Source organism: Ahaetulla prasina, chromosome 8 (assembly GCF_028640845.1).
Source record: "Ahaetulla prasina isolate Xishuangbanna chromosome 8, ASM2864084v1, whole genome shotgun sequence".
Classification (NCBI taxonomy): Eukaryota; Metazoa; Chordata; class Lepidosauria; order Squamata; family Colubridae; genus Ahaetulla; species Ahaetulla prasina.
Window position 1 is genome coordinate 58,695,820 of NC_080546.1, and position 21,658 is coordinate 58,717,477.

General features: G+C 41.4%; 1 protein-coding gene across 1 annotated transcript in view; it reads right to left on the bottom strand.

Moving 5' to 3' along the window:
• Nucleotides 1–21,658, bottom strand: part of GALNTL6 (polypeptide N-acetylgalactosaminyltransferase like 6) — a 962,275-nt gene that overhangs the window by 94,239 nt on the left and 846,378 nt on the right. The window contains exon 12 of the mRNA XM_058192360.1: nucleotides 7,204–7,425. Coding sequence (XP_058048343.1) covers nucleotides 7,204–7,425 — 222 coding nt within the window. The remainder of the gene's footprint in view (nucleotides 1–7,203; nucleotides 7,426–21,658) is intronic.

Sequence of the window (21,658 nt, forward strand, 5' to 3'; positions counted from 1 at the left end):
ATTATAATAAGTTTTTTAATCTTGTATTTTATATAATATTGTCTTGTCTGTTTTTATTTGCCTGTACACCGCCCTGAGTCCTTCGGGAGAAGGGCGGTATAAAAATCAAATAAATAAATAAATAAATAAATAAATAAATAAATAAATAAATAAATAAATAAATAAATGCCCCTTAATTTGATAGGGCGCTCTCTATTTTGACCACTTCTTGTCTTTTGACAGGAACGTGGTTATCCAATTATGGAGGGGTCCGGAGATGCCATAGGATTTTAGTTTTAGAAGTAGTTTATCATGTACCACTGAAGCAAAGGCTTTACAGAAGTCTATGTAAATTGCATCTATTGTTTTGCCCTGATCAAGATTTGTAGTCCATATGTTTTTGCAATGAAGAAGTTGTAAATTACAGGATAATTTTTCTCTGAAACCAAATTGTTTATTAGAGAGTAGGTTGTTTGTTTCTAGGTGGAGTGTAATGGATTGGTTGATGGTTGATTCCATGACTTTGCAGCAGGGGTGAAATCTAAAAATTTTCCCTACTGGTTCTGTGGGTGTGGCTTAATTGGTGGACGTGGCTTGGTGGTCAGATGACTGAGTGGGCATGGCAAGTAACAATAAATAATAAAAATAATAAACCAAGTATACAAAACAATAAGAGGCACCAAAAACCAACTCTCACACTTTACACACACTCATCACAACACAACAGACTCATACACAATGTAAAAGCAACTGCACTTCACCCAAAATGGCCCCTGCAACAAGCAGGAACCTCACACTTTCACACTTTACACACACACAACACAACACAACTGACTTTCACACACACACAAAATGCCACATACAGCTTTGTGAGATTTTGTGTGTTTGTGTAGTTAGAGTGAAACACTACAGAAACACACCAAATCTCAAAAAGCTGCACAATAGTTTATTATTTTATTTATATTTTTTAGATCAGGAGTCTCCAACCTTAGTAACTTTAAGGTTTGTGGACTTCAGCTCCCAGAGTTCCTCAGCCAGCAAAGCAGGAAGATTGAGTTGCTCACTGAGGAGATGGATTACAGGCAGGCAGATTCAGTTGCTAGCTGATGCAACTGATGTAAAGCATGGCTTTGCCAGCCCAAAAGGAACAGTAATAAGATAAGTGGGGAGGGGGTGATTGGGTGGGCATGGGTGGGGGCTGTTGTAAGAGGTTATTAAAAATGATTTTAAAAGCCTATGATGATCAGGAAACTCAGCTGGAATCGCCAGAGGAAAAAAAGATTTTAAAAGCTCCTCTGACGATCCCAGCTGATGTTGCCTCATCGCCAGAACCTCTTAAAAGGATTGTTTTAACAATCACTTCAGCCAAAGAGCTTGTAGAAAACATGTTTTCTAAGGTTCTGGTGATCCCAGATCCCTCATCTGGGATCACCAGAGGAGCCTTTTAAAACCTTTTTTTTTACAACCTCTTTGGCTGAAGAGGTTGTTAAAAAAAAGAGTTTAAAGGCTTCTGATGATCCCAGCTGAGCGTGGGATCATCAAAGGCTTTTTTTTTTACTTTAAAGTCATTTTTTTTGGCTGAAGAAAAGATGCTTTTAAAAGTAAAAAAACAACCTCTGATGATGGCGCGGCTCAGCAGGGGCAAGGGGCGGGGCCAGGGATTTTTGCTACCGGTTCTCCAAACCACTAGCCACCTTCGCTACCAGATCAGGCGAGCCAGTCCAAACTGGGATCATTTCACTCCTGCTTTGCAGGTGACGCAGCATAAAGAGAGTGGTCTGTAATTTTCGACTAGGCTGGGGTCTCCCTTTTTGAAGATAGGGATGACCGTGGCTAGTGACCATAGATTGAATAGGGAGCTGGTCCTGAAAGATTTTTCAAAGATTATGCTTAGGGGTTCTGCTATAGGTTCTGCTTCTTAAAGCTTTTTTAAGAAGTATGCACATAGTCTATTAGGTCCAATATATAGAGATGGTTTTAGTCTACGTAGTGCCTTTGGAACGTTATCTTCTGTGAAATCTATTTGTGTTAGATCGTTGTAGTTATTAATGGTACGACTAGGGAAATGTTTGTGTTGATTCTCAATGACCACATATATAGATTTTTTTCAGAAACATACATACATATACGTGTGCATGCATCCATGTACTCATCCACACACTTAAAATAAAATGTTTAAGGCCCCTGCAAAGATTCGGTTAATGTGGCTGAACTTCTTTTCACTGAGATTGTTCTCTTCCTGACACACTGGAATACAATTTTTCCTCTAATATATCCTGATATTGGAGAGTAGAAACTGTTGAAAGTGATCCCAACACAAGTTTAGCTGTGTTCCATGCAGTGAATGAAGATATGTATTATCCTCCATCCTAGAAAGAGCCATTAGGATCCTTGAAGGATGAATGAACATTTCTATTTGTATGGCAAAAAACCAGCCTATTCATGCATCTCTCCAGGGAGAGGGGAGATTGAAGGAGCAATTGAAAGAAAGCTGTCTGCACAACAATTCATTCTGCAGTATAGCCAAAGACTTCTACAAAATTCTAATAAGGGATGAATGTCACTCCATCTTTTTCTATTAATTACTATATTCATTGTTCATAAATTAATTCACAATTATGTGGTTAAGTATGTAATATTGATAAGTATAATTTAAGCCTAAGTGTGCATACCTCTATATATTTTATTTCAAATTAAACATTTAAAATTATGTCAATACTTTGTTAGCCATAAACTATATCATACAATTCAGAGATGAAATCCCAATGATAACTCCTTAAGAAGTGCTTGAGATTTGTTTTAATCGAAGTCAAAAGTGAGGAGTTTCAAATTGATTCTGTGGCCTGTGAATTGAAGTAGGGTTTATATAAAGCAGCTTGCATGCTTTGGCATTTTAAGTGTAATAGAAGTGACACAAATAGTATGTACAGGAAAGATAATATTGAGCTGTCATTTGTCTATAATATGTCCAGAAGGAAGAAATGAAGAATTGGAATGTCTACACTGAGAGATTTACAGTGGAAAAGGTTAAAGACCCTCTTCAAATTAAAACAGACTTACTTGTACAGCTCTACTTGAAAATGCAAGATGCTCACTCATTGGAAGGTCTACACTTTCTTGTTATATGTTATTATTGCTATATGAATATCCTTTATTTTATTCAACTCCACTTAATGATTCAAGACAGCATGTATAATTCTTCCCCTTCATATTTTTTCCCACAATAATGCTGTCAGAGGAGTGGGCTGGGGAGGCTGGGCTGAGAGAAAGTGACTACCGTGTTTTCCCGAAAATAAGACCGTCTTATATTTTTTTGAACCCTGAAATAAGTACTTGACCTTATTGTCATGCACTCAAAAGCCCGATTGGGCTTATTATCAGGGGATGTCTTATTTTGGGGGAAACAGAGTAGTTCCAAGTCACCCAACTTGGATTACATGCCTAAGGGAAGACTGGAATTTAGAGTTTCCTGGTTTCTGGTTTCTGGTCTAGCACCTTAATCACTACACCAAACTCTTGATTTCACACTACCATGACTTAACAGTCATATTGGGTAAAAGTGAACAGTAATAGAGCAGCAACTATTCAAAAATCTTTGGAACTTTCTAGATACATTGTACTTTCCTTACAAAAATACTGTAAAATACTATTTTGGGTACAAGTGTAACCCAATCATTCTCTGTTGGTAAATATTTCTCCTCATGGGAAAAATGATATAACTATATATTTGGCTTATTGTTTCTCAATCCAATCAGTGACAATGCCTCTCAAAACAAAGAAACAAAAAAGCTTCAGGAAAGATCCAACAAATTGTTTCACATTTGCAGAAAGATGGAAAAATATAATGCAGACCTACTGAATAGTTCTTTTCCTACTCTTAATTATTTTTAAAATATTCTTTCTGTTTGACAAAGGAAAATGTCCATAATACTTAAATTTAATATTCCACTTTCAAAATTGCTAGAAAGAAAATACAGCAATATGATATCTGGAGGGCCTTTGGCCTTTGGCTATGCTGGGATAAGGCAATCAAGACAATTTTTCATGTCCTGCTGTTTTATTCCCTATATTAGTCCATACTGAAAGCTGTGCATCTTTTATATGCACTTTTTAAAGTCACAAATTCAGTTGGTTCAGTATTGGACTAAATTTTTGGCATAAGTTTATCTACTGTGTTTCCCCGAAAATAGGACATGTCCTGAAAATAAGGCCAAGCCTGATTTTTGGAGTGGGGCTAAATATACACCCTTCCTTGAAGATAAGCCCCCCCCTCTCATACACACACAGGTCCCTCACCCCATTGTGGTCCGTCAGCAGCCTACGGTGCTGGTAGCGGAATCTGACAGTGATGAGGCAGAGGCGAGACCAGGGCCATCAAGAAATGGGGTGTGGACTCCAGAGCCTCCAGGGCCTGAGACTACTGAGAATGAAGTGTGGACTCCAGAACCTCCAGAGGCCGAGAGTAGCGAGGAGGAGGAGGAACTGGGAGAGCCTGTCCCTAATGCCCGAGTGAGGAGAGCTGCCAAGAGGCAGGAGCAGCTCAAGCAGAGAGGTCACCTCAGGGGTAGGGCCAAGAGATAATTGGCCCCTCCCATAAGGTTTAAAAGGAGACCTGCATCGGTGACTCAGTTTGCCAGAAAACAACGTTGGAGCTGCGCCCGTCCTATTCTCTGCTCTGGATGTTTCTCTGAGAAGACCTTGGCAGCTCTCCATTCTCTGCTCGAGATGCTTACCTGCAAAGGACTTTGACATTTATCTAAATTGGACCAGGTTGGAAATAATGACAGACTGTTTTGTGTGAGGAGCCTTTGCTTTCTTTTGAGCCATTCCCAGCTGCTTGAATAATGTTTATTTTCATTAAGGACTGCGTTTGTTGCTACCTGCTCGAGTCTGGGTCACAACAACCCCCCCCAACCCTCCCAAAGCAGCCACATCCCTGTAAACTCCTGCACCCCCACCCCTTTCGCTGCCCATAGCACTAACCATAGACCTCAAGCACCTGCTCTTGTGCCATGGTGGTGGCCCATCTGCTCTCGCCCAGGCGCAGTGTCTGCATAGCCCGTGCTACTGAGTGCTTGCCACAGCAGCCCCACTGCAAGCATTGCCGCCCTGGGGCTTCCTTGGCAGGGTGGTCACTGGTGGTAGAGAGACTTTTATGCATGGGGGGCAATCATGGAGGCCTGGCACATCCTGCAGCTGGGTGCAGGTCTCGGCGGGGATGGTTGAGGCGCTATAGGTGTTGCTGCTGCCGCCGCTACCTGCAAAGGCCTGGCGGCCCCCTGTGGCCAAGCTCAGCCATGGGCAAGGAGCGTTGGCTGTGACTGGGCCAGCCGTGCTGTGTCTGTTGGAGCTGCCCTTGGCGCAGCTGCTGGGCACTTGGAAAGAGGAAACGACCTGCGATCGGAGCGGAGAGGAGCAGGGGGGAAGGGGCAGCTGCTGCCCTGGCTGGGGTTTGGAAACCACAGAGGCAGAGTTTGGGGGAGAGAAAGAAAGACTTCTGCTGCTTCTGCTTTTGGCTGCATGCAAGGAAAGTGCTCTGGGAGTGTGCTTCCCGCTCTATGGTGACGGCTGGAGCTGGAGCCATGGCTTCCGCACGGGTGCTGGTGGTGGGCTCTGGCGTCATTTGCTACGAGCTCCTCAAAGTCCTAGTTCTCACTGGTTTCGCCCACATCAATGTGGTGAGGCCTGGGAAGCATGCGAGCCGGGTGGGATGGGGACAGGCACTTATGCGGCTTGGTTCTTTTGGGCCGCTCACGTTCTACACACACACACCACAGGAGGGGAGGGACTTGATGGCGGCATGCGAAGTGAGCCTCTCTCTGCCAGACTCCCAGCTGTGAGGGCACAGGCTGCCCGGGGTGTCCTGCACCCCCGAAATAAGACCCCCCTGATAATAAGGCCAAGCCCTTATGTCGGGGTTCAAAAGAAAATAAGACCCTAATGTCCCCCTCGCCTTAGTCCAAGCGATAACTTAATTAGCCGGCAACTATCAGCTCTGGCAGCAAACTAGCGAGCGTATGCTAAGTGTCTCTGTTATCTCTCTTGATGCCGTTGAGTCAACCAGGAACAAACAGTATTTCAGCTCTAGTTAAGCAGTTGATTTGCTTGCCACGAAGTGGTATAGCAGCCCTTGCTGCTTTTATATCCTGTGGGATGTGGCTCCATGACTCAGCACTTCCTAGGCCTGCCCCACCCCTGCTTCTGTTGTTCCCGCCTCTCCTGCCTACAAAACCTAGGGTCCAGCCAGGCCTGATTGCCATCAGCCGGGTCTGGAGGCATGGCCTGGGGGGGAAAGAGTCAGGTGACGGCGGCCTCGTTATCTCCTCCACCTGGCCTGCCTCTGGCTTCTGGAGCTGAGCCAGGGAAGCCGGTGCTCCAGAGGTAAGTCCTGATGGCCCTTCCCCCTCACTTTCCGAGTCACTTTCTGGCAGGGGGCCCGGCTCAGGGGGGAGGGGCGCAGACACAACATGTGCCTTATTTTCAAGGAAGCATGGTAGGCATGTTTGGGAGAAAGCATGCAAAGAAAAGCTATAGCAACAAACATACAAATAGACCTCCTGTTGACAATCTAATTGGAACTACTCTAGTTATTGACTGAAACCTAACAGCAAATTAGTAACAAAACATAGCAGCAAATAGACCAAGAAGATCAAATATTTCAAAAGTTCACTTGGAATTTGTTCAGATTGACCCAAGCAATTATATTTTTGTCTCAATATGAACAAAAGCAACAATAGGAAACTGCGCTATCAAGTTACTATGCACACACAAGTATATTTACCCAAAAGGTATACAAATCTGAATTTAAGATTATGCTTAATCTTCAGAAGAGAAAATTAGACCGACACATCACCATTTCCACTGTACTATATTCTGAAGAAGAATTGGGTGCAATTTATTTATTTTAAATATGAATATTATGTCTTGTATTTTTGTAAAAATGTTTTTCTTAAAATGTCAAATGGGTCAAAAAATTAACAATGGCAGTACATTTTTGTATATGTACAGATAAATGATGATGGAACAAATGAAACAGTTTTACCAGTCAACAATTTATTCTTAGGTAGTTCCAGTGGCCTAGTCACTGACCAATTAAAGTTAAAGTTGGTTTTGTGAAATCTGCACCATGGTCATAATAGCTTTGCTGAAAATGCATAGCTATATCTGACTATTTTGAATAAAGATGAGATTAGGCTGAATCCTGGATTTAAGTATGTTCCTCACCTCTCCCCAAGAAGCAGGTGGTGGCTCCACTGGTGGAAAATATTTAGGGACATCCCAGGCCACTGCAGCCATGAACCACTTGAAATCCTTGCACTTGAGATGCTTGCGAAGCTCTTTCTGGACTGAAATATCACCAGTGGAAAGATGTCTATATTCAGGTCGTCTCTGATAAACATATTCAGCAAACTCATCCATCCAAGTTTCTGCCACACGTTTCAGGTTCTGAACAACAAAAAGCAAGAGGCTTAATTGATTTTCTACATTATTTGCATGCAGAAAAATCTTTCTTCCAAGTGATTGTTGTTATCTTTGATATACCCTAAAAATTATAGAACATCATTCTCTTAACCAGATATAGATGTTTATGCATTAGCAAATAGCTTTTAAGCAAAGAGTGATCGCTTCTTAAACAGCATCAGCAACAGCACTCCTCCTTATTGCAATTACTGAAAGAGGTTTAATTAACCAAAAAACAGTAAAACCCCAATTAATGGTTTCAATAGAATACTATTACCAATTCTACTTTCACTTGTTACTTAGTAAAAGAAAAATGTAGTTGATTTTCTGCATTGTTTGCAGGCAGAAAATTGTTAAACTTTAGATTAATTATTTAGAATTCAAACTGAATTACAATACATTTATTTGAAGCTCCATTTACCTGGCATTTAAAAAAAATCTTCTGAGTCTTTTTTTTTTTTTGCCTTTTCAGATTCATTTAATTAAACTCTCACTCCATGTTTCTTTTCCTGGTTTTAGTTTTGACCAACTGGTAGTGTGCATTGTGTGGTATCCTTAGGGATACATTGGTGGCTTATATTATGCAAAATAAGTTCCATTAAACAAACTGATATTTGAACATTCTTGTTCCTGCAAACTTGAGCTGTAATTAGAGTTTTGAAATAATTAAAAACATTGATGCAAAGAATGTGTAGCAAGAGTTTGCCAGATTGATGCATTTATTAAAGAAACTGATTGAATAGGATCTCCAGGGATGGGTCAAAGTAAACAAGTGGTAGAGATTAAGGGAAGAGACAGCAAATGTAAGGATTTATTTGTTTATTTGTTTATAGACACATGCATGTATTTAAATCAATTGACTTCTGATTGCTGCCAGAATTAGTCCCTGAGGTTTTCTTGACAAAAGATTTTGGAATTTGTTGCCTTCTAATGGCTAAGGATGACATTAGACTTAGAGATCTCTTAAGGGAGGAACTTCTCTTTCAAGATACAAATGCAGATACAAAAGGGGATGAGTGGTGTGTGCATGAGAGAGAGCAAGTGGAGGATTGTGATTAACTAGAATTAGTTAACTATGAAAAAGGTATTGCGACAAAGAAAAAAGAGAAAAGGAAGCTTAGGGAAAAAATTAAGAGTAGAAAAGAACTTAAATAAAACAATAGAAATACTCTAAAGCAAAGAATAAAAGAACGGAAATAGATATTCTTGCTCAGCAGAATTCTCCTCATAGTTCAAAGAGATGGAAGAACTGCACAGAAGAGCACAAGGGACTAAGAGTTTCAAATGGGACAATGAGAAAAGCAGCTAGCAAAATAAAGAGAGGAAAAAATGTCTTTCATTAAGATCAGAGAAAGGAATGACAAACAAAAGAAACAACAGAGGCAATTCAATATGAAGCATGTTGTTGGTGTCTGCAATGGCAGAGAAAGAAATATACAGCTAGGAGATATGACAGGTTTTTAATAAGTACAGTGCTTTTAAAATTGCCAACTACAGTTGAGTGAAGAGCTTCAAAGATATCTTTGAAAAAGGAAGCAGATGAGAAGTCTGTGTACGAAGGGACAGTATTTGATCACTGCTTTCAACAACCCAAGCTCCTGTTTTCAAAGACAAGGCATTGATTTCTGTTAAAGTTACTTTTAAGTTTAAACAATCCAAGCACAAGACACCTACAAGTTCTGCTATATTACTTGTTCATGGTGGGGTTCCGGGGAGGGATGAGCAAAGAATATCAAGAATGTATTGGATTGTGCAGAAATGAATAGATTGACTTTGACAATTAGAGAAAGAGAGGAATCTGAATACTTTAAGATATGGGAGCAATTTTACCATTGGTTAGAAAAGATACACACACACACACACACACACACACACACACACACACACGGCAATGTTGTAATGAAATAAGTAAAGAAGGAAGAGGAGAAAATTTCTCCCACATTTCTTGCTTTACTGTTAATACAGTCTATCTTGATAAATGTATTAACAGTAAAGCAAGAAATGTGGGAAAAACGTTACAATAAATGAAATTATAATATTAAGAAATGATAAATATTGGAGGAGTAAGAAGAAGACACAAAAGATGTACTCAGATGATACACTGAATGATGGATTATGTATTGTATGTTTGTTTGTCTATAAAATAAAATAAAAACTTTAAAAAAAGAGTGCATACTGCCAGTAGGATTATCCAAGGCAACCCAGCTGACCAGCAAAGCAAGGAAGCAAGCATCTTTATTGAGAGCAGTGTCATAGGAAGACACTGGAGCTGGATGATCACTTTAATGACAATCACAAGTACATAATTTCACATTGTGAGGGAGAAGGTGATGATAAACCACTTCTGCATTTTACCAAGAAACCCATGTTCATTGATCAAAGAAAGTGACTGACAATGTAGCATGATGGTCTGCTCAGGTCAAATGGTACTTAACATGCTACTGAACAAAAGGTATGGATCTTTCAGAGTACTAATGGGGTTTATGACAGATTTCTGGACATCCAACTATGGTGCTGACAACATATATATATACATATATATGGCACCATAGACAGAATCAGCAAGATCCTCCACAAACACAACATCAAGACAGCATTCTGCACAAACCGAAAAATATCCACCATCCTAAGAAACCCCAAAGACAAAATTGAGTTAGAAAATCAAGGAGTATATGAAATCCCATGCACCGCCTGCCCCACCACATACATCGGACAAACCAACAGAAGAATAAGTGCACGCATTGAAGAACACAAGAACTCAGTCAAAAAAGAGGAACCAACTTCTTCCCTGGTCCAACATCTTAAAGTCACAGGACATGATATTGACTTTAAAAAGACCAGAACTTTCGCCAAAACGAAACACTTTAACAACAGAATAATCAGAGAAGCCATTGAGATTGAAAAACGCCCACACAGCATGAACAAAAGTGATGATACCTCCCGCCTACCAGCCATTTGGAAACCCGCCCTTATTGACAAACGAGTCCCTAACACGAGGAATGACACCAGACCCACACTCACGAGGTCCACACAGGATGTCACCACCGCACATCCACCCAGAAAGCAGACCCAAACCCACACTGATCATGAAGCATGACCAAGGACCAGAAGCCAGACCGCAGCTGCAACATTAGCCATTTCAAACCCCTCCAATCCATGCATGCAGCAGACTGACACCCACTATGAAGATGTAGCACGACCACAAAGCTAAACAACAGCAATGCAGCTCACCAGCTCAAATCCCCCTGCAACACAGACTAAACTGAGCACAACCAAGCCCCCACCCAAACAGGACATACCCCCAGCCAATCAGAGCACAGCCAAGCTCCCACCCAATCAGTTCAAACCCCCACTAGCAGTTAAAAGGAAGAAACAGCTGCGATCACACATTGCTCCCAGAAGCACGAAGCTGAAGCCTGAAGATGACGAATGAGAGTTCGTCGAAACGTCGCCAAGACACTTCCAATTTTACGCGGGAGAAAACCCGAATAACCAAAGATCTACATACAAACACCCGCGAAAACCTCAGAAAACAAATATATATATATATATATATATATATATATATATATATATATATATATATATATATATATATATATATATATATATATATATATATATATATGTTGTGTCTTGCCCGCTCTCACAGCAGCCGGGGCCTTCTTATCTGCTCCCGAACATGGAGGAATGTATGCCTCCCGGCCCCAGTCCTGGCTCCATGCCCAGACAAGCTGAAGAGGAGGAGGCACCTCCCGGCCCCAGCCCTGGCTCCATGCCCAGGCAAACGGAGCAGCTAGACCCCTCCCCCTCCTCCACAGCATGTGAGCCTGAGGAAGGTTTATTTCCAACAGCTGCTGATTGGAGTGACCCTCGCATCAGAAGACTGGATAGGCGGAGGCAACAGAAGGAAGGGAGGGGCAGGCCTTAATGAGTGCTGAGTCATGGAGCCACACCCCATGGCCTATATAAAGGATTTGCTTTCTGGCAGTCTCTGAGTCAGGCAAAGTCGAACTTATCTTGCTGAAGTCACTTTTTGGTCTCCTGCCTGCTCTGAGGACTTTGCTAGGACTTTGGGCAGAGCTGCAGAGGCAAGCCTGATTCGGATTTCCCTGACCCGGCCGTCAGCGGAGGAGTGGGACACGACAATATATATATGGTTTTTTTCCTACAAAAACAGTGGGATTCCAGTGGGAACATGGAACATAAGAATAAACCTGAAAAAGTTACAGTGTAGGTGAAATGAATCAACTATAAATTGATCAAAAGCAACAACAGAATTAAAGTGGATTAGAACTGAATATATTTAGTCAGAAAAGCATCCTGTTTACTACTATGGACAAGAAAAACAAAGAAGAAATGTTTTCTTCTCCAATTCTGTTTTCATAATTGGAGTAGAAGTAGCAATTATAGTATTCAGAAACAGCGAAGTCCATGTCCAAATAATATCTGGTCTTAGATTTCATGGACAACTTTTGGATATGATAGTTATTAAAGTTTATGCTCCAACAAATGATGGATAATAACAAAAAGCTGACAGGTTTTCTGGTCAATTTCAATCTGAAATTGATAGAATATGCATACAAGAGGCTTTCGTTTGCAGAATAGAATGTTAATACTGGAAATATTGAATAAAATTTTGGGCAATAAATATGATTGTGATTGAATGTCAGCTTGATTTTATTGGCTTAGGAGAGTGATGGCTAACCTTTTCCAGACTGAGTGCCCTAAGTGTGCGAATGCGCACGTGCCTGAACCCCAAAATGCATTGCGTGTGCAGCCCCCCGCATGCACCCTGTTCCTCCGCACATGTGCCCCACCCCCCACATGCGCCCCCCACCTCCCGCACATGTGCACCCCCCGCATGCCCCTGCCACCCCGTGCATGCATGCATGCTCCCTGTGTGCACCCTCACACATGTACGCCCCTCCCCCCACAAAGTGCGTGATCACCGAACTGGTTGTTAAATTGACAGCATCCCACCACTGCCTGTCAGTCATCAAATATACTGCTGGCCAAAGCAGGACATGGAAACCGCCATTGTGAAGATCCTGAAGATCCTCACAATGTACAGAGGTTTCTACCGCAATTCTAACATACAGAGATTGTACACCACATGGAAAAAGAACAGGTGGGGTCTGGTAAGTGTCAAAGCCACTGTCCTGGGCAAAACCAAGTACATTTAAGAGTACATAAATAATAAGATGGCACCCAAAATCAGCTGCTTGCTTTAGCAGGAAGCATGGAAGAAGGATGAAGCAGAGGAAGACTCAACCCAGCAGTCCAGGGGCCCAGAGACTTCAGCATGAACATCAAGGATATCATCAAGGGCTCAGTGGATTGGCAGCTGGGCGGAGCTGTGGAAAAGTGCCTGCAGATTAAAACATATGAAGAATTGGTGCAGGAATTGGATATGGCTAATCTAGTGAAAAGAAGGACTAGGGATGATATGATAGCAGTGTTCCAATAGTCAAGTGGTTGCCACAAAGAAGAGGGGATCAACCTATTTTCCACAGCAAAAGAAGGCAAGACAAGAAACAATGGATGGAAACTAACCAAGGAGAGAAGCAAGCTAGAATTAAGGAGAAATTTCCTAACAGTAAGAACAATAAATCAGTGGAAGAGCTTGCATTCAGGAGTTGTGGGAGCTTCATCACTGGAGGCTTTTAAGACTGGACAGCCACTTGTCTGAAATGGTACAGGGTCTTATGCTTGAGCAGGGGGTTGGACTAGAAGATCTCCAAGGTACCTTCCAACTCTGTTATTCTGTTCTATTACTGGTTCCTAAGTTCCACAGTAAGACAAAGACCTACATGGGATGTACCATCATTACATAGCACAGCTGGGAGACACTGGAAAATTCTATTGGTGATTGGAAAGGGCTGGACTAAAATACTCATGCATAACAGCAAAAGAATAGGCACTAAGCACCAGATCCATAGAAGCATGGGTCTACCACACAGGACCAAATGTGCAGACTGTGCATATAGCTTCAGAAACAATTTGACACACAGTGACAGGGTGTAAGATACAGGCAGGAACAGCATACACTAAGCAGCATAGCCAACGAGCTGGCATTTTGTACATGAATATCTGCACAATGTATAGGCTAGATTAGACCCTCCCAAGTCCAGATGGGAGATTCCACAAATAGTTGTGGATAATAAGAACACTGATATCTTGTGAGATTTCCAGACCTAGATGGACAGGCAGGTAATGCCCAACCAACCAGATATTTTGTTAGTAGATAAAGAACAGAACACAGCAGTGGTGATCAATGTAGCAGTGCCAAGTGATAGCAACATGAGGAAGAAGGAATATGTGAAGTAAGAGAAGTAGCAGGATTTGAAGGATAAACTAGATACATGATGGAAAGTAAAAGCCAAAGTGTTCCATATGGTGATAGGCAGCACTTGGGGCTATGTCTCCTAAGCTAGGGAATGGCTTCACAGATCCCAGGAAGAGAGCTCTCTGTGCAGAAGAGTGCAGTGTTAGGAGCAGTTAAGATATTGCCCATAATCATCAAACTTCCAGGTCTTTGTTAGGAGACCCAAGATTAAGGAAGACATATATGCTCCTGACATATTTTGAATTAAAAATACTATATTTATGTATATAAAGATATTTGTATATGGAAAAATGGTTAGACATACAACTATGAAGGGTTAGACATTGCAATTTCATTTTAGCTTTAGATGTACTCTAGGAACACATATTCATGATTTCCCATTCTTTGTCTGTGCAGCCTTACTTCCATGCCATCCTCAAAACTTCTGCACTTCTCAAAATTCCCTTCCAGCATGGGGGAGATGAGGAGAATGAGAAGCTGAGTTGTATGGATTGTGTCTAAAATGTGCTCAGATGAATGCCATACTTTCTGTTTCATAGTCAGCAGCTCATCCTACATAGCTGTGTTAGGCTTCTATTGCTACAAGAAACAGTTCATAAATTGGGACTCTTTCACCTATCATCTGAGATCATTACTTCATTATGTCAAATGGTTAAATAATTTATCTAATGTGGAGTTCAACTGTAAGCTGAAGGAACCAATGCTAAAACAGAAGCTAAATGTAATAGCTGCTGGGTTTTTTTCCCTATCCCTGTCTTACCTCCCATTAAATAAGTTTCACTTTCATAGTTGCTTCAGCTGTTGCTTCATTAGATTTAGATTAAATAATTTTTTTTCCTGAGGAGATTTTGAAAGTAAATGAATTATCCAGCTCCATTTCAAAACTACTATTTGCAATCTTTTTTCTATTATCTCTTCAGTAGAAAAATCAGGTATCAAAAACATGAAATAAGTTCTGAAAGAAATAAACAATGAAAAAAATCTAATGTGGCTTAAATAACACTTCTGGTTAAAACAGTTCTCCTACTGTACTAGGGTTGGTGCATGGGTTTGTTTAGAAGCAACTTCCCTGGATTTTAGTAATCTGCTCTGCTTCAAATATCTAAATAAAGCTAGAAGTCTCCAAACAGTAAGACTGATCTGAATAGATAAAGAGGAAGAGGCAGAACAAATAAAGAACATTTCAGTTCTTTCAGCTGCTTTGTCTCAATAATATAAAAACATGTTCTGGAATTGCACAAGGGTACATAAAGCGGATTAAGAAACAATTTTCTGTGAATGCTTTTTCCTAAATGAGTTTGTTCATATTTGGCTGCCTTTTGTTATTATTTTACAGAAACAAGCATAGACATTTCTATGCTATTAGACTTAAATATTGGGGCCACAGAAGGCTGGGGGACAAAAGATAAGAAATATGCATCCCCGACCTCTTCTACATCATTGTAATGCAGAACCATACAATAATTGAAACCATACAAAATTCTACTGGGCCTTGCTTGAAATAGTAGGCTTACAATAACTGGACTTTTGTCTTTAGTTTGAAAGACAAACTAAAAGTAAGTTTGGGCATGCTTTGTGACTTGGCCCTGTTGGAGACCGGTTTGGAAGAAGAAGAGGAGTTGGAACTGGGACCTTCCTACAGAGATGGCATGTCACCCTTGTAATATTTGGAGATGCCAGGGGCCGAGGATGATGCTATTGCAGGCCCCTTAGGAATTGGGGAAAGTGATTGATTGGATGGAGAGCTGCCTGCCCTCACAGATCCAGGGGAAGACAGGCAGTGGTGCTAAGAGGCAGCAGATCACTTCTGATGAGGAACAGCTGCCTCCCTCTCAATCCAAGGGCAGAGAGTGTAGAGTGGAGGCAAGCTCAAATGGGGGCTGAGAGACCCTGCCCCTCCTCAAAAGGAACACCTGGTGTGGATTGACTTAAGGAGAAAGTGGGGAGGGAAGTTTGTCTTTGTCAGGAACAATTGTTTGTTTTGGCTTACACTTTCCCAGCTTTGACTCATGCTCTTGCCTGTGCCTTGCCTTTGCCTTTGCCTTGTGGTCTGCCTTTTGCCCTGTGGACTTGCTTTGCCTTGCAGACCTGGACTCTGGACCTTGCCCTATGAGCTTGCACCTTTGGACTTTCTTTGTTGTTTACTAGCTTTTGTTTGAGGGACTGAGGGTGGAGTGGAGCCTCTACAGTTTGTTGTAGGGCTGGGTGTCGTTGACATTTAATCAAAGCAATAAATGACTCTATTACCATCCTCTGCCTAGGCAACCTAGGTCATAACAATTTGCCATCAGAGTGATGCTGTGCAGACGATTCTAGGAATCAGGCTATTTCTGCCTAAAGAGGCTACATTAGAAACGAGTGGGCAAAGGACAGGTTGGACACCAACAACAAAAAGAAGAAAATTGATTGCAGTGAAGGAAGCAAGAACAGACAATTTGAAAAGTCATTGTTCTCAGAAAGAGAAGTATTTGACTCAACCAAAGACCAGTACTATTAAAAGCATCATATAAAAAGGAAGGAAGGAAGGAAGGAAGGAAGGAAGGAAGGAAGGAAGGAAGGAAGGAAGGAAGGAAGGAAGGAAGGAAGGAAGGAAGGAAGGAAGGAAGGAAGGAGAAAGCTATTTTGCTAATAAAAAAAATATGTATCTCTTGTCTAAATATGTGGAATGAACAACTTCATCTTCTTTTGCATGTGACATAATAAAAGCCTTCCTCATTTCCTTAGATAGTTCCTTAGGCTTCACTCCTCCCCTCCCCTTCCAGGAATCCCCACGCAGTCTAATTTTGGCTCCCAGGTAAGTGCAGGAAGGCCTACTAGGCCCAAAGGGCCATGGTAGCTCAGGCTGGTAAGAAGCCTGTTATTAGAACACAGCAGCCTGCAATTACTGCAGGTTCAAGCCCGGCCCAAGGTTGACTCAGCCTTCCATCCTTTATAAGGTAGGTAAAATGAGGACCCAGATTGTTGGGGGGGCAATAAGTTGACTTTGTAAAAAATATACAAATAGAATGAGACTATTACCTTACACACTGTAAGCCGCCCTGAGTCTTTGGAGAAGGGCGGGATATAAATGTAAATTAAAAAAAATGGGGCACAGGGGGGTTCGGTGCAGTCCCCCGCAGCCTGTTTTTACTCCCAGGAGACTGCAGGGAAGCCTACTAGGCCCAAAACAGGGCATGAGGGGGAGGCACATCCCCCCGCAGCCCATTTTTGCTCTCAAGGGGGTGCAGGATGCTGAGTGCTGCCTGTCACACTCCCTGGCCACACCCATCCAGCCGGTCATTTGGGCATAGAACCAGTTGTTAAATTATTTGAATCCCACCACTGTTTGTACCCCCTGAAAAGAAGATCGGAAATAGTTTCTTTATTTATCTTTTTTCCCCATGTTGAATTTCTTTCTATATTTTATTTTCTTATTTTACATTTTTCTTTTTCTTACTCTTTTTCTTATATTATTTCACATTTCTCTAAGATGAAGGCGAATCCAACCTATACATTGACCTATACTGACTGCATTAAAAGAAAAACCTACATTCAATTGCCCAACATCCAACCCCCCATCACTCAAAACATTCAATCTTCTGTCGTACAGAACTTTCAAGCAGCCATCATCCAAAACTAGGTACGCACGCCCCTTATTTCCTCTATACCAACCACTACAGAACGTAAATGCAAACTGATAAATGCAAGAAGCATTGTTAACAAAATTCCTGAATTTCTCCTCTTGTTAAATACTGGTACATTCGACATTATATTTGTATGCGAAATATGGCTGAATTCATCCCTCCCAGACTCCATCATTTCAGACAGAGAATATCATGTTTTCCGGTCCGATCACGAAACCTGCAGAGGAGGTGGAGTGGCTATCTTTTACAAAAAGTCACTGAATCTAAAAAATATTCAAGTTGCACATAAACTCGCTCTTCCAGAAACTATTGTCTGTGAACTGTCCCTTAACATCACACTTCGCTTCTTGCTATGCTACAGAGCCCCCGACTATGACATTGCACATACGAACATGTTAACCACACTAGTAACATGGGTGCCTCTTGTCCTTATCCTCTCATCTTCCTGGGTGACCTCAACCTACCTCTTATTAATTGGATAACAAACAAATGTACAACTGAAGCCATCCATACTACCCTGTACAATGCTGTTACAAATCTAGGTCTTGATCAACTAGTAACTACCAAAACAAGACTCAACAACTGCCTTGACCTCATCTTCTGCAACAATGCAAACTCAATTTATGGACTACAGATAAAAGAACCCTTTTCCAACAGTGACCACAGCATGATAGACTTTTGTCTCATTATACACCCTTACAATAATCTCCATAATAATGGTATACAAAACTACAATTTCAAAAAAGCCAACTATGATCTTATAGACACAGACCTCTCATCTCTTGACTGGCAAATTCTATTCTCTAACTGTATCACTGCTGAAGACCACTATAGCGTTTTCCTACTTGAAGTCAATAGAGTCATTAAACTATACGTACCACAAACCATCACCAAAATCAGGAAAAACAAATTACCCATTTCAATAAAAAAGCTCCAATCCAAAAAAAAAAATCCCTCTGGCAAAAAAACAAAACTGGCTATGTAGCCAACTTTAAAAACAACTATAAAAATATATGCCACCAAATAAAGACTGAATGCACCAATTACCACATCAAGATCTAGATCCGTTCCAGTCCGGCTTCAGACCTGGATACACCACTGAGATGGCTTTGGTCACGTTGGTGGATGACCTCTGGAGGACTCGGGACAGGGGATGTTCCTCTGTCCTGGTCCTGTTAGATCTCTCGGCGGCTTTTGATACCATCGACCATAGTATCCTGCTGCGGCAGTTGGAGGGATTGGGGGTGGGGGGTACCATCTATCGGTGGCTCTCCTCCTATCTCTCGGACCGTTCGCAGATGGTGTTGGCAGGGAGGCAGAGATCGACCTCTAGGTGCCTCACTTGTGGGGTGCCTCAGGGGTCGGTTCTCTCACCTCTCCTGTTCAACATCTATATGAAGCCGCTGGGTGAGGTTATCGGGGTGGATTATCATCTGTACGCTGATGATACTCAGCTGTACATTTCCACCCCGAACCACCCCAGCGAAACTGTCGAGGTGATGGACCGGTGACTTGAGGCCGTGCGGGTCTGGATGGGGAGGAACAGGCTCCAGCTCAACCCCACCAAGACAGAGTGTCTGTGGGTCCCGGTGTCCCGGTACAGTCAGCTTATGCCTTCGCTGACTGTTGGGGGTGAAGTTCTGGCCCCCAGGGGAAGGGTGCACAACGTTTTTTTTTATTTACATTTATATCCCGCCCTTCTCCGAAGACTCAGGGCGGCTTACAGTGTATAAGGCAATAGTCTCATTCTATTTGTATATTTACAAAGTCAACTTATTGCTCCCCCAACAATCTGGCTCCTCATTTTACCTACCTTATAAAGGATGGAAGGCTGAGTCAACCTCGGGCCGGGCTTGAACCTGAAGTAATTGCAGGCTGCTGTGTTCTAATAACAGGCTTCTAACAGCCTGAGCTATCACGGCCCTTGGGCGTTCTCCTGGATGATCGGCTGTCCCTAGAAGAACATCTGACGGCCGTCGCCAGGGGAGCATTTTATCAGGTCCACCTGATTCACCAGTTGCGCCCCTTTCTTGACCGGGACTCCTTATGCACGGTCACTCATGCCCTCATTACCTCTCACTTGGACTATTGCAATGGTCTCTACATGGGGCTCCCCTTGAAGAGCACCAGGAGGCTCCAGCTAGTCCAGAATGCGGCTGCGCGGGTTATAGAGGGAGCACCATATAACACCTATCCTGCGTGGCCTGCACTGGCTGCCAATAGCCTTCCGGGTGCAATTCAAGGTGTTAGTTATCACCTTCAAAGCGCTCCATGGCTTAGGACCGGGATATCTACGAGACCGCCTTCAGCCACCGATAGCCTCCCAACGACCTGTGTGCTCCCACAGAGTGGGCCTGCTCTGGGTGCCATCATCCAAACAATGTCAGTTGGTGGCCCCCAGGGGGAGAGCCTTCTCTGTGGCAGCACCGGCCCTTTGGAACGAGTTACCTCCGGGGTTAGGCCAACTCCCCGACCTCCGAACCTTCAAGCGGGAATTGAAGACTCTACTATTTAATCATGCGGGACTAGCCTAAGTGTGTTTTAATTAATTTATTAAATTTTAAAGGGTTTTATATCGGTTTATGACCGTTTTAGCTCATTAGGCCTATTAAATATTTCGTTTTAAATTCGTTTTAATCTGTTATTTATACTTTGTATATTCTGTGTTTTTAATATGGCTGTAAACTGCCCTGAGTCCTTCAGGAGAAGGGCGGTATAGAAATTAAATTATAAATAAATAAAAATAAAATAAAACAAGAAAAAGACCTTCTGCTCACAAAATCCAATTGCGCTTTCTATAATTTTGTAAATAACAAACTTAAAGACTCGAGATCTATCCCACCCCTAAAAGGATCTAACAGTAAAGAAGGTAATGATGAAACAGTTAAAGCAAACCTCTTTAACACATTCTTTGGCTCAGTCTTTGTTAACAGTTATGGCTCATACACAAAATTCCCCAATCATACCAACAATGATTACAACAATCTAACACAAATAGATTTCACAGAAGATAATGTTGAAAAGGCCCTTCGCAGACTGAAACCATCTCTATTTATTGGACCTGATGGACTATGTGCATAATTCTTAAAAAAGCTTTGCACTGTTATAGCAAAACCCCTAAGCATAATCTTTGAAAACTCTTTCCCTTCCCAAACTATGGTCACTAGCCACTGTCATCCCTGTCTTCAAAAAAGGAGACCCCAGCCTAGTTGAAAATTACAGACCAATTTTGAGTTTGCTTTATCTAAAAACCACCTTAATCCAAATTTCTCTATATCCCTTAACTCTAAATCTCTCCAATGATTATCTTCACCTTTAAGTATTTTTACCACTATCCGGATACCATATGCACAGTAATAATTAAATAATTTGGGGATTCCTAATCCGCCTTCCTTTTGATTTTGATACCACATTTTCTTCACTAATCTAGGTCTTTTCCCACCATTGCAAAATTTGTCCAATTTTTTCTGATATCCTTCAATATCTTTCTCTGTCAAATTTAACGGTAGCATCTCGAATAAAAAATTAAACTTGGGCAGCAACATCATCTTACACATTGCAATTCTACCAAACCAAGACAACTTTAACATTTTATATTTATCTATCTTCTTCTCAATTTCATTCATCACCACATCATAATTAAGTTTTTTCAGTTCTTTAACCTTGAGTGAGAGCACTATACCCAAATATTTCAATGTATTTTTAATCCTTATCCCAAATTGCTCTTGCATATTCTCGCGCTCATTACCATTACTATCCATCAATAATTCTGATTTTGACCAATTTACTTTCAGACCTGTCATTTCCTCAAATTCTTTCAAATGCTTATATATCTTTTTCAGGTCTTTCTCTATATTTTTCAAAATAATTAAAGTATCATCCGCATACAAATTTATCTTATATCCCTTATATCCTTCTAATTCTTCATCTTTTTCTATCATTTTTGTCAAGATTTCCATAGCCAATAAAAATAATGTTGGGGACAAGGGACATCCTTGTCTCGTACCCGCTTCTAATTTTATCTCTTCAGTTAATATTCCATTCACTTTCACTTTTGCACTACTTTTTTGATACAATTTTGAAATAACATGTATAAACTTGTTACCAAAGCCTAAAGCCTCCACAATTACTTTAATAGCTTCCCATTGTACAGAATCAAAAGCTTTAAAAATATCCAATGATACTATACCAATTTTATCACCATTATGTTCAGCTACATCTATAATATTTAATACTCTTCTAACAA